This window comes from Pelecanus crispus, chromosome 2 (assembly GCF_030463565.1).
Source record: "Pelecanus crispus isolate bPelCri1 chromosome 2, bPelCri1.pri, whole genome shotgun sequence".
In the NCBI taxonomy this organism is placed as follows: domain Eukaryota; kingdom Metazoa; phylum Chordata; class Aves; order Pelecaniformes; family Pelecanidae; genus Pelecanus; species Pelecanus crispus.
In genome coordinates this window covers 148,931,182-148,943,906 of record NC_134644.1, presented here as the reverse complement: position 1 = coordinate 148,943,906, position 12,725 = coordinate 148,931,182, and the positions used below count along the sequence as shown (strand labels likewise).

At 37.8% G+C, this 12,725-nt stretch overlaps 1 protein-coding gene across 1 annotated transcript in view; it reads right to left on the bottom strand.

Moving 5' to 3' along the window:
- Positions 1-1,308: 1,308 nt before the first annotated feature.
- The window catches only part of DPY19L4 (dpy-19 like 4), a 29,211-nt gene continuing 17,794 nt past the window's right edge, over positions 1,309-12,725 (bottom strand). Inside the window, exons 14-19 of the mRNA XM_075704765.1 lie at positions 11,615-11,735; positions 10,078-10,134; positions 8,276-8,358; positions 6,336-6,468; positions 5,880-6,038; positions 1,309-1,970 (exon numbers count right to left, since the gene is read on the bottom strand). Of these exons, the coding sequence (XP_075560880.1) occupies positions 1,806-1,970; positions 5,880-6,038; positions 6,336-6,468; positions 8,276-8,358; positions 10,078-10,134; positions 11,615-11,735 (718 nt within the window). The 3' untranslated portion in view covers positions 1,309-1,805. The remainder of the gene's footprint in view (positions 1,971-5,879; positions 6,039-6,335; positions 6,469-8,275; positions 8,359-10,077; positions 10,135-11,614; positions 11,736-12,725) is intronic.

Here is a 12,725-nt window from a genome sequence, read left to right as displayed (position 1 = left end):
ATTTAACATCTTGTCAAGACTCATAGGCGTAAAAATATAACTGAAAGTAAAAAATAGATTACAGACATGTTGACTTTTACAACAATAAAGCTTTTTTCTTTTAAATCACTCCTATAGTGATAACAGGTTTTAAAAAAATCTCAGCACTACCTGTTAGTGTAAAGTAAGCAAATGCATCTGCATAGAGCAGATAGGAATCACACATATACACCAACACACTGCAGCTCCTAATAATTTCAGAGTTAAAATCTCTGAACTTGCATTTTATCAACAAGTGCAGTAAGGATTGTTTTGCAGCTTCCATTTCCAGAATGGTTTGCAGATTTTTCAGTTGCAGGTTCATCCTGTTATGCCAGACCCTTCATTAAAGAATCTGGGCTCCAAAGAATCATTCCCACATGCCTGACAGACTGGTCTCTGGGCCAGGTGTTACAAGAATCCATAACTGCAGGTCCTAATGGGTGAATAACCTCTTCCAAAACTTACGTCCTGGCTTTTTGTCCAGCTACACCTACATAAGCAAAGTTACCGTTACCTTTTATTGGATTTTCCATTCACAAAACCAGGATTAGGCCCAGAGTTGGAATTAAAGCATCATCCATTCTCTTGAAAGCATATCAGCCAGCAACAAAGAGGATGAACAGATAACTTGTTAAGAAAAATAGTTGTAGAGGCAAAGGGGGTCATATAAGGAAGACAAATTTTACAGGGAAGCAAAATTGCGGAGTACTTTCCCAAATTTTCAAAGATCTCAGTGTAGTTGCATAATTGATATAAAAATAGCTATGAACAACTGTGCCATTATTTATTAATGGTGGTGATTATAGTACTTTAAATTACAATTATGGCACTATCTTAATATAACTATCACATAATAAGTTGAATGAAATGAATATCACCCATCCCTTCCCATACACTCACAGAGATACCAGCACACACACAGAGGGGGTGCAACAGAAGTGCAGAAGTCTCAGTAGCAAACCTAGTTGTCCTGCCACACTTGTCTAAAAACAAGTATAGCGTACTGTTGTATACTGGCCCATTCTGATGGCTGCTAAGACACACATATGCATACACACATACACATTTAAGCATGGAAAAATCCTGAAGACAAGTTCTTTCCAAACTGAAGATCTAACCTTCGTCAACTCCTACTGCTAGGTCTAAGTCCAAGCACTTCCACCAACATGTCTCCAACAAGGTAGAGATCAGTGCCATAATCTATGGAAGTGTTGTTTAAATAAGATCTTCCTTATTTGACTTATACAAACACTATAGCTACACCTAAGATGTATGACTGTGTGTTTGATAAACATAGAAGTGTTTATACTGCAAGACAGGAAGAATTAAAACAACAGAAAACCAAAAAACCCAAACACTTACTTGAAAAGACTTGGGATACTGATTGGTTTCTTGCTAGAGAATACAAGCTATATGACTTGAGCTCTTTAATTAATTTTTCTGCATTTACTGAAGTCCACCCACATCAGCTCTCCAACACTAAAGTTAGAACTCTCATTTACATGAAGATTAAGATGATACATAATGGGAAGAAAAATGCAAAAACATGGAAGACTGTCACACTTTGTAGAGACTGTAAAATTGACAATTTTTCCTTTTCCGTCAAGGATGGAATCTGTGTCTGTTGATCTGCAGTTCAAACAATTCCAGTTTGGTAGAATAAAGCTGTCAATACACTGCATGTGCGCACATGTATCTGCAAAAATAACTTCCTTGATCAAAAGGAACTTTTCCAAGTGAATTTCATTCACAATCAATCCTCAGAAAGGAGCTTGTATGCTTTTTCATGACTGGAAGGATATCACAGTGTTGATTCTATATACAAAGTAGGATCTATTCCAGTATACCCGAGTAAAATAATTCACATATGGAGAATAGTTCATTTTGATTTCATGACAAAATCGTCCATATTTTGAGTAGGCATAACTGTCACCTTCCTCACAAACCACCTGTCAGAAAAGAAGAAGATCTAATTAAAATACTGAAGATAAGTGGTTACAGAACGTAATTCTGTACATTTAATTTACTTCCGTATTCTGTAAATTTCATTTATGATAGACATTTAATTTCCATACTGTACAATTCCAATAAGCTGAAAACGTATTCCCCTATAATTTGTTTAACCATCTAAAACAGCCTTTGTGAATTAATACCTTTGTCAGGATAGCAGACATTAAAACCAGTGTACTTTATTCATGCAATAAAGAACAATGGCAGTGGAAATTATCCACATGCCCCGTTTACCCAGTACTTCAAACCTGACCTGCACATAGCATACCACCTATGTAGGGAAGGAAATTCTCAATTACCTTTCCCAGGCCAAGGAAGTTTGACATACCTAATAAAGACTGAAGACACATACACGTATCGCCATATAAACTCCAACCAATTGACTTGGAAGCAAATTGCTTGTGTGTTTTAGCATCTACTATCTGATATCCTTGAACAAATCCCTTCACTACTCCTTCTGATGGCACAAGGTTACATGGGTTTAAAAAAAGGTGGTAGGACAAATTCATGGAGAAAAATCTATCAGTGGCTACCAAACACAAAGATATTTCCCCTGATCCACAGTCCTTCAGCCACACACCGCTGTCTTGCCCTATCAATAATCATACCTTGTTTCTGACACTGGCTGAGAGTGTATCGGACTAGGACTATAGGACATAGTCCAAACTAGAAAGTAATACTTATCTTCCTAAACACAGCAATTTGGAAAACACATGCATAGACTTGTCAACAGCATAATGGCCTGTCTCACTCACTTTGGGACTAAGTAAATGCTGTGGTCTCCAACTACATATGCACTAGCTTCCACTAGTTTGGAAAGGCTGGATAATCTTTCAACACAACTTAGACAATTTTTGTTAACAAGCAAACTGAGAGTTTTGTTTCAAAGCTTCCTGAGACAACACACTATATCAACTTTCAGGAACAAACTATGTCAACTTTCTGAAAAAAAATACTTTATTCCTGTTGGCCATTCCAATATTTTTTCTACAACTATCATTTTTAGCATCCAACCCAGTACGGACTCAGCCACAGACAGGAACATTCATTACTAGCCAATGAATCTTTTTCTAAAAATACTGAACACTCAGTTGTCTACATTTAAATTTATATACCAGTTGTTTTGTTACAGATTTAGATTACAGACATTCAGCAGAACAGATTTTAACTGAAACTCTCATCACAAACCTTCTTTTCCCCTTCTTAATCTCTCTCCACTATAAACAGGATAACCCTTGTCACTTTGACACAAAAATACTAAATGACTGCTTTTCTGTACTGACAGTGCTGTGTGTGGCATTTATCAAAACCAGGCTCCTTGCATTGAATACTGTCTTTTGATAGTTTTTTTTTCCCCCACTTTGATTGAAATTATCATTGCAAGCAACAGCCGCTCTGTAAAGTACTGGGAAGTGTTCCTTAGGATGAACTGTTGAATAACTGGGTGTTAGGAATTAAAGGAGGAAGAAACTCATTCTTATATATGAATCAAACAAAAACTTAAAAACCTGACAGTAAAACTGTGTTGCTGAAATTAGGATGAGAGCAGGATTATGTGCAAAAGGGAAGCATGGAGGAAGCATGGAGATGAGAGATGCAGGGGTATAAGGGAATGGAATCCTGAAATTGTGATTAACTGTTCCAGTTGACATCCTAAGTGTGAAGAGGGAACAGGAACTTCCTCATGCAAAGCAAAAACAGATCTGAGAAGAAACTGAGAGATAACATGTGCTGATTGTCAATGATGGAGGTTATTCGTACACACACACACTCTGTTATGGTATAGTATATTGGTTACAACATGGAATAATCATGGCATACATGATTTTAGCAGCAAGGCAAAGAAAGAAAGAGGATAGATTTCAGCAACGGTAAGGAAGTTAATAGAAAAACAGAGAGAATATTCTCCATGGATAAACTGGCCAGGAAACCTACAAGTGAAACTGACACCAGTTATAGATTCCTGGGAAAATTAAAGAGTAATCCCCTAAAAACATATCATCCCTATAATTACTCCCTCAAATGAAAGCAACTACAGACATGAAATGCTTGCATTACGAGTTCTTTTGAAACATGTATCATTGAAAGTAGAGCTTATAAAATACCTAACACAGAGGAACAGTTTGGACTTTTCCCAAGAATGGAATATAAGACTTATACAAGAAACACACATATCCTCCCCATTAAAAAAAAAAAAAAAAGAGCATTCAAACAAGGACTAACTTGGTATAGTTAATACACAACAGGCTGTAATGTCAAACAGATGCTTAAGTTATTTTTCTTAGTCAGGAAACCAACTAAATGAAGCTAACCTGTGACTCCTTATAAGTAACTGGTGACTCCCTCTCTCCTGTTGACCTGAGAATAAGCAACCAAACCCTAAGTGAGTTTAGGGCCACTCCTGTCTTTATAAAAAGTCAAAACTTTTGCTGGATTCCCAGGAAGCAGACAAACAAGTGGTAATGAGATCACTTTACAAACCCCATCCCATTCCCTGCTTCAGCAGCAAGAGCAGCACTATCAGCATTCAGAACAGACACAGCATGGCAATGACTAAAGTAGCATTCATGGATATCTTCATAACTCTACAGTTTATTCAACCAATCTTTCTACCTGCAGTGGCTTAAACTGTCTATTGGGGTGCTAACCTATCTCAAGACTGAACTGAACAGATTTGTAGCCTCATCAGTAGCAAACAGGCTGTACTGAATTGAATGCAAGCTGGTCCTCATCCCAGGCAGAGTTTTAGAACTGAGTTTATCCATTTTAAAATTTCATCTTTAAAGCTACTAAAGAATGCCCTCTGAGGCAGGGCTTTACTGCTTTTGTAATAACCTCTTCAGGTGTTAGTCTTAAAACATTTATATAGTTAAATGGCATTTAATGATTGGCAGAAAAGCAGCACAGCTAGATACTAGCTGTGAGAGCAGCCCTGCGGAGAAGGACTTGGGGGTACTGGTGGATGAAAAGCTGGACGTGAGCCGGCCATGTGCGCTTGCAGCCCAGAAAGCCAACCGTATCCTGGGCTGCATCAAAAGAAGCGTGGCCAGCAGGTCAAGGGAGGGGATTCTGCCCCTCTACTCTGCTCTGGTGAGACCTCACCTGGAGCACTGCGTCCAGCTCTGGGGCCCTCAGCACAAGAAGGACATGGACCTGCTGGAGCGGGTCCAGAAGAGGGCCACAAAAATGATCGGAGGGCTGGAGCACCTCTCCTATGAGGCCAGGCTGAGAGAGTTGGGGTTGTTCAGCCTGGAGAAGAGAAGGCTGCAAGGAGACCTTATTGCAACCTTCCAATACTTGAAGGGGGCCTACAGGAAAGATGGGGAGAATCTTTTTAACAAGGCCTGTTGTGACAGGACAAGGAATAATGGATTTAAACTAAAGAAGAATAGATTTAGACTAGACATAAGAAAGAAATTTTTTACAATGAAGGTGGTCAAGCACTGGAACAGGTTGCCCAGAGAGGTGGTAGAGGCCCCATCCCTGGCAACATTGAAGGTCAGGTTGGACGGGGCTCTGAGCACCCTGATCTGGTTAAAGCTGTCCCTGCTCACTGCAGGGGGGTTGGGCCAGATGACCTCTAAAGGTCCCTTCCCACCCAAAGCATTCTATGATTCTATGGTTCTAATGTATTAGGTGGGTAGGACAGTTAAAGAATAGTATGGGGTAAGATTACAGGTGTGTGAAACAGACTAACCAAAACTTAACTGATCACTTTAAAAATTTATGAGTCTTTGTATACATATCAATTACAATCAGAAAAATAAGATCAGCATTAGAAGAAGACTTCTTTTTAAATGAATTATTTATGCATTCAAACATTCATTTTTTTTCTTACTGTTACTTACATGACCATTGGCAATATCCAATAGATCTTTAACTCTGCATCCTCTTACAGGTCCCACTTCATTGCAAATTGAATCTTCAATAACCAGAAAATTGGCTTTGTAAGATGTGAGTATCTTATAAATATCCTCTGCTGACCTCTTTGAATAGATCTGATAAATCTATAAATTAAGAAAACATGTTCATGCAATGCAAAAATCACCGATAAATTAAATACTTGGGGGGGTGGGGAGCAGTATTTCAGAGACCACTCACATGTAGCAGGGGTGACACCAAACAAATAATTTGCATTGCCAGGTGGCCTGGGACTCATCAAAGAGCAATGCAAATGTGTGTGTCATGAGGAACATTACAAGGTCATCTTCTTTAGAGCATTAACATTTACAGTACTCCCACACATCTCAATCGGGCACTTCAGTCTTACATGATGGAACAGTGTATAAATCGCTGATACTCACATTTTCATTTCTTTTTAGAAGATCATCATCATTATATAAAGGCAAGCTCGACACCATCCAACCGGTACAAAGCTTAATCACACCCATTAACTGTGGGCTGCCTGCAAACACAGCAGCCACAGGAGCCTGTCGTCTGCAAAAGCAACAACAACATACACGGCTGAGTACAGGATGCATTTCTCAAAATAATGTTTTTAATTTTAAACACTGTTTTCATCTTTTAAGGTGCTATGGTATGAATTGGAGTGCATGAAGATATCACTGGGGGTCTAATTACAATTGGTGTTAATGCTGCAGTGGCAGTAGTTTCCTTGCCAGGAAAAGCTCAGACCTGCAGCAATACGGAGTTTGCGAGGAAGGTCTCCTGCTGGGGCAAGGGCTGATGGCCATTCTCCTCCCCTCCTTGCAATCCATGGAGCACCATTCAGAGTGGTCCTGGAATGGATTTACTGAATGGTTGCTGACTTGTGACGAAACAAGCTTGGGAGGGAGCATAGGTAGAAGGAGAAACAACATGATGTTATCTTGTAAGGGAAAGATTTGTGATTATTTTCATTTGATCTCTAGGACAATGTATTTAATCATCTACGAGTAAATAGTGTTATGATACAGAATAACATCTACAATAATTATGTTTCTGGGTTTGGTTTCATCTTTTGACTATTCGTATTCCTGCATTAGTGAAAGAAAACAGTCATTGTCACACTTTACTACAGACTTTGGGCAACTTTTCCTGAAGAGAATTTTCCTGCAGTGAAAAATCAAAACAAATTCATTTTATCAGAAAGAAAATTCTAAGAAAGTATACTATAATAATGACATGGAATTAAAATTCGAATATGGATATCTAAGTACATCCTTAAGGAAAAAAAAAAAAAATCCTTATTTTCATTAAAAATGTGAACAGCTGCTACAAATAAGGGTAGTCAAATTGCTCTTAGCTGAGTGAATCTCAATGCAATTCACCATGATTAATTATGTACTTGAAGTGTAATATATGCAGACTAGTGGGAAAGCCATTAGGTACTTGGCATTATTCCACTTGCTGCCTTGAAGAGCTACAGCAGTGACAAAGAACATACACTACTATTAACAGAAAGAAGAAATTGGCTGGAACACCATAATTACCAGCCTTGTCTTTTCTGAGTATGAACAGGTTGACATTAAAGACTACATAAATACAGAAAATAATACTCTAAAAAAATGCAGTTAAAAGTAAGTAATCTGAACACATGGGATCTAACTTTCAGAGAAGTGCAGTTCCTAATGGCACAGTTCAAAGTTAGATTGAATGAGGCCAGAATCCAGTTCTCAAACTTTTGGTGAGAATAAAAATACATCTGTGAAAATAACTTGACTCAGTATTAGCTATATATATGGCTCAGTATGAACTATATAACATAGCTCAGTATTTGCTATGCCTGGCCTAGCCAGACAGATAGGAACCTTTCCAGCCTTCTGGTCAAAGGGGAAGTTTGAATCGTACATGTTACACTGCATGTTTCTTGACTGAAGTCTCTAAGTCCTTACATTCAGGCATTTCATTTTACTGGCTCATGCACACAAAAATTTCAGCGTTTCTGTCCCCCACGGAATTACAATCAACAGGAATCCTCTAACCTACTGAAAAGTTAGCATGCAAAGAACCAAGTACTAAGATGTCCAACTTTACTTGGAAATTAGGACTAGTAATGATATTAAGCATCATTTGCTTGCATGTTTCAGGACCTTCTCCTCTTATAATCAGTGATAAATTCCTGTTTCTTTCCATGGGAGTAATACCAAACTTAACATACACATTTTTCCTCCTATCTCCCTCTACATCATGTAATGACTTAGCAAGGGAAAACTCAGATTAATAGAGGTAGCTCCACAAAATGCTGAGATTAAAATACTCTGACATAGAGTAGTAAAATAGAAATGTAGGACTTCATACTTACTTTATCCATGTCATGAGTTCTACTGTATCAGGATCATAGAATTCTTGTAGTTCTGAAAGCTCTGTCATTATCCTAGGGAAAAACTGATGAAAACATATTTTTGGTTACTTACAATTAAAAAAAAGAATCTATAGAGCATCTCATTATATTAAAGCCTTAAATAACACAACAGAAATAGGTTTCATCTGAGTTTTCCCTTCTGATTGGTATTTTTGTTTTAATATTTTGTGAAACACACTGTTTATACTTATCTGACAGCAGGAGACCTTCTCCAAAATAAGTATGTTAAACACAAGTTCTCATCTCTAATCCAATTTTATTAGAATACTTATAATAAAAAAATAATTAAAAAAACCCCAAGAAACTATGTGGCAACAACATTCATCAACTTCAACTGGCCTTAAATGAATCAAAACCATGGTTCAGGTTTTCATATGCAAATGCATATAAATAAGGGCACTAAACCAAGAAGCTGACAAATCTCTCATGGTAAACTTGCTTGAACTGGGGGAGTTGGACTGTTGTTAGTTGATGGAAAGGTGCTATGCAAGTGGGAAAGGAGAGAAGAAATTTCTTAGAAGACCATTATGTGGGTAATTTGCCCCGGACTTTCCTCTGATTTTTACTTCAATTACTGCAGTGAAGGAAATTACACTGTATTGTATGAAGTAGAGTATCTCAGGTTATGCTCCTGAAAAACATTTTGGCAGCCATTTTGAGCATTTATCTGCAGAAGGCATGGTCAGGGGCTGGAACATGCTATTGTAAATAGTAAGTGAAAGCTACTGGTTGCTAGCTCTGAAAAGAATAAAGTTTACAGGTTATGCCAGACTAAAGGGACAACTTACTCTGCAACAGCCATAGCGGACAGACAGCTGGAAATGGGACTACTTTCCACCCCCATTACCTGGACAATTCAGCTGTTAAGTGATAGCAGTCTACAACCAGACATGTTAGGGTAGCACAAGAACAGCTGCCACATGTTCGTATCAGGGCTGAAAGCTGTACCAGCACTGTTACACATACACCTGACTGTCCCCAAAACAACAGATGGACAGAAAGAGGAACCGCTACTGCCACCCCAAGGAGAACCAGCTTCACTTATCAATCAGAGTCCTTAGAAAAATCTAGTTAGATGAGGGACTATGCCAGACTGAGTCAAAAGGCAGCCAAGCAGAAAGATGCTGAGCTGTACACTCAACCATTTACAGCCAGGGTACCAGATTAAGAGCCTCAAGGCATTTGCACTGTCCCGTTGCTATTAATCAAAGTTTCCAAGCTCAGGGATGGGTTTTAAACCTGGAGAGTAAACTGTTCACCGCTGCTTAAAAGCAAAAGCTGGATCTGCAACGGATGAAGCCCTCTAGAGTCTAAACCCCCACACTGCTTTTAGTAAAAAATAACCTGAAAAAGAATCCTTTGGTCAAGTAAACTAGTTTCCTCTATTGTAATAGATTTCATAACTCTTTTGAGCAACTGTAGCTTTTTTTCAGGAGAATATCTATTGCTCTGGCAGAAATGTATAGTCAGGTTACACTGCAACCAAAATTTCTATTGTAAGGCAGATGTTACAAAATCTGTTAAAATACTGTTGGTCAAGACTGGCTTTTATATTTGATTGCTTTTTTAAAAAATAATTTTTTTGAATTCTTATAAAACTAAAACATATTTTCGGTGGATGACAGCTTTTATTTAATCATATATGTGTCATTTCACCAAGTATATTTCATTATATTTGCTCATCATTTTGACTCATATTGTGCCTACATACAAAACAAAAACCACAAAGGTACTTTTCTTACCTCTTTCCACAAGCTGAATCCAATTATTGTGGGAACTGCCATACTCAGAATAAGAGCCTAGAAAATAAATGTTAGAAGAAATGGAATATGGACCATTCTCTGTTCTTTAGCCTTGGACTATCTATTGATTCTGCTCATATAGTAGGCTACGTTTATGCCTGAAACCTTGGAGTGACAGTAAGTGAAACTTCACGGTTTTCAACCAGGCAAAAAACTCTCCGCAAACAAGAATTTGCCTAATTTAGCACAGAAGAACTTATTTGATGCATGATAACTTTACCACCAATATTAGGGATGGTTAATTACTGCTCAAATAACAATGACACAATGTCCACATGATGTAGGTAACAGAAGAAAAGTAAACACCTCTCACATACAAATTAAAATTAGATAATCTGAGGAAGGAAAAAAAAGTATGAAACAAGCATTTCAAACCTCTGATCTTGTTGATGCTTTTGTTCAGATTAACAATACTGATATGCAAAACCCAGAAACCCATTCTTCAGCACACCATCATTCTAGCTGATACAATTTTCCCTTCGAAAGAGGAGAAAATAGCTTGCGTGGTACAGGAAACATTTGGTAAGGAATGCACACAAGGTGTTCTCTTGATAATAAGCTATTAACACATCTACTGTGTTAACAGTAATAAAGCAGGTCTATACAAAAGAAAACGAGGTATATAAAGGAATGTGTTTACTGTGTACATGAACATATTGTTACTCCTTGATTGGAAGAACACTGTCACTGTTTCTGATATAACGGTGTATGACATTTTCACAAGTGACATAGTGAATCTCTGTTTAAATATAAAATATTTATTCCTATAAGCCTCTCGAAATTGAGGTAAGTAATGTCCTATCTTTATTTTATTAATAAAATAAATGCCAAAACCTGCCAAAAAGTGCACAAAGCAACTCTCAGCATATTAAGAACAAAGCTAGCACTGGAAATGGGGGAGTTGTTTGCACTTGTAGCACAAGCTCATCTTCAATTGCAACACTTCTCTATAATGGCCACACATGAACAAATCTTATGCAAAGTAATTCCACGTACCATTTCTTATGAAGCAGCTTTACTCTCAGCAATTAACTACACCCAACTACCAAATTTTTAGCCTCATTTCCTAGTGGAAGAAGGCTTAATATCGATGCTTGCCTTCATGCCTGTACTTTTTCTCCTGCGCTCCTCCTACAGAGCACTTGACCTTCTTGGCCAATCTCAACTAAATATGACAGAGGGCTTGAGGTCTCAAAGATTTGTTAAAAGAAATTAAACAGATGAGTGAGAGAGAGAGAGAGAGATGAAGACAGCTCTCTTTCTTGTAAGGCTGTAGTGTGAACACAACTTTATCACCAGGTACCAGAAAACACATGAAAGTATGATATTAAGAATGAAAGACACAGAAAAAGCAGACTATATGAGATCCACTGCTCACAGAACTACACGTTCTTTTAATGGGTTCTTCTATAGGTCTTAGGCCATTGCTGTTTGAAAAGTTATAGTAATTCCCAAGACATTGGCAACTGCAACTCACCAGCAGTATTGGGTGCACAGCTTTCAGTCGAAGCCACTTGAAAAGTGTCATCCAAAGTTCAGGAGAGCACACACCAAATGCAGCAAGCATGCAAACATAAGGCGTCCATAGATATTTTGTTCTGAAAAACATCACAATAACTTAGTTGGAACTCTGTGCTTGCCTCTCTATGCAAGCTACTTATAAAAGCATTCAGATTTTTTTCCTATGTCAAACACAGTCTGGATGTTCAAGCAATCTGAGATCAAATTTGATGGCACTGAAGGGTAAACCAAGGAAATCTCTAGCAGAAGAGCAGGCACCTGATTATCTGCTGCAAGATGCAGGAGCAAGATCCAAGGTCAAAGATGACAAAATCCTTCACAGAGTTCAGGGGAGGATGAAAGAAAAACAAAGAGACTAGTAAAGTCACTTGGCTGTTGCGGTTTTCCAGCCAAGCAAGGATAAAAATCAGCTATTCAGCAAAGCTGTACAGACACTGTACTATAAGGGAGTTCCTGAAGAAAGGAAAGGAAAATATTTAATAAACAATTTATGATTTGCTGGTATCGTCTGCCTCTTAAGGATAGACAAGTCAAGACAACTACATGGTAACACAACAGTCTTTTCACTTTAAGAATTTGTGAATATTCAGATTTTAGGACAACGAGCATAATACAAACACAAGCCTACCACTTTTGAGATGACTTAGCTGAGAGCCCAAGATTAGAACAACATCTTCCCAATATTAGCCTCTGTAGCTTTAAAGACTAACACAATACCTTTGAAAACAGCTTTGCTACTGCTTTAGTACGTCAAGCAAAGGTATACTTCATGCTAGTCTAGACACAAGAAGATGGGTAAGAAATCTTCCATGTCCCAATATTCCAGAACATACACTGTTCATCAAAACAACTACAAAAGATCTCGCTAGAATACAATATTAAAAGAATTACAGTGCAGTTCTACACTTAAATACCATAAAGAAAGTGATTAAAATTTGCTTCAATTAATGTCTCAGATTTTGGCGGCATTAAAGCTTGGAAAATATGTTAAAGAGACGAAGCACAAAATCATATACCTATATCCAATTTATAGTCAGAATCGTCTTTGCTATCTCTGCTACTAACCA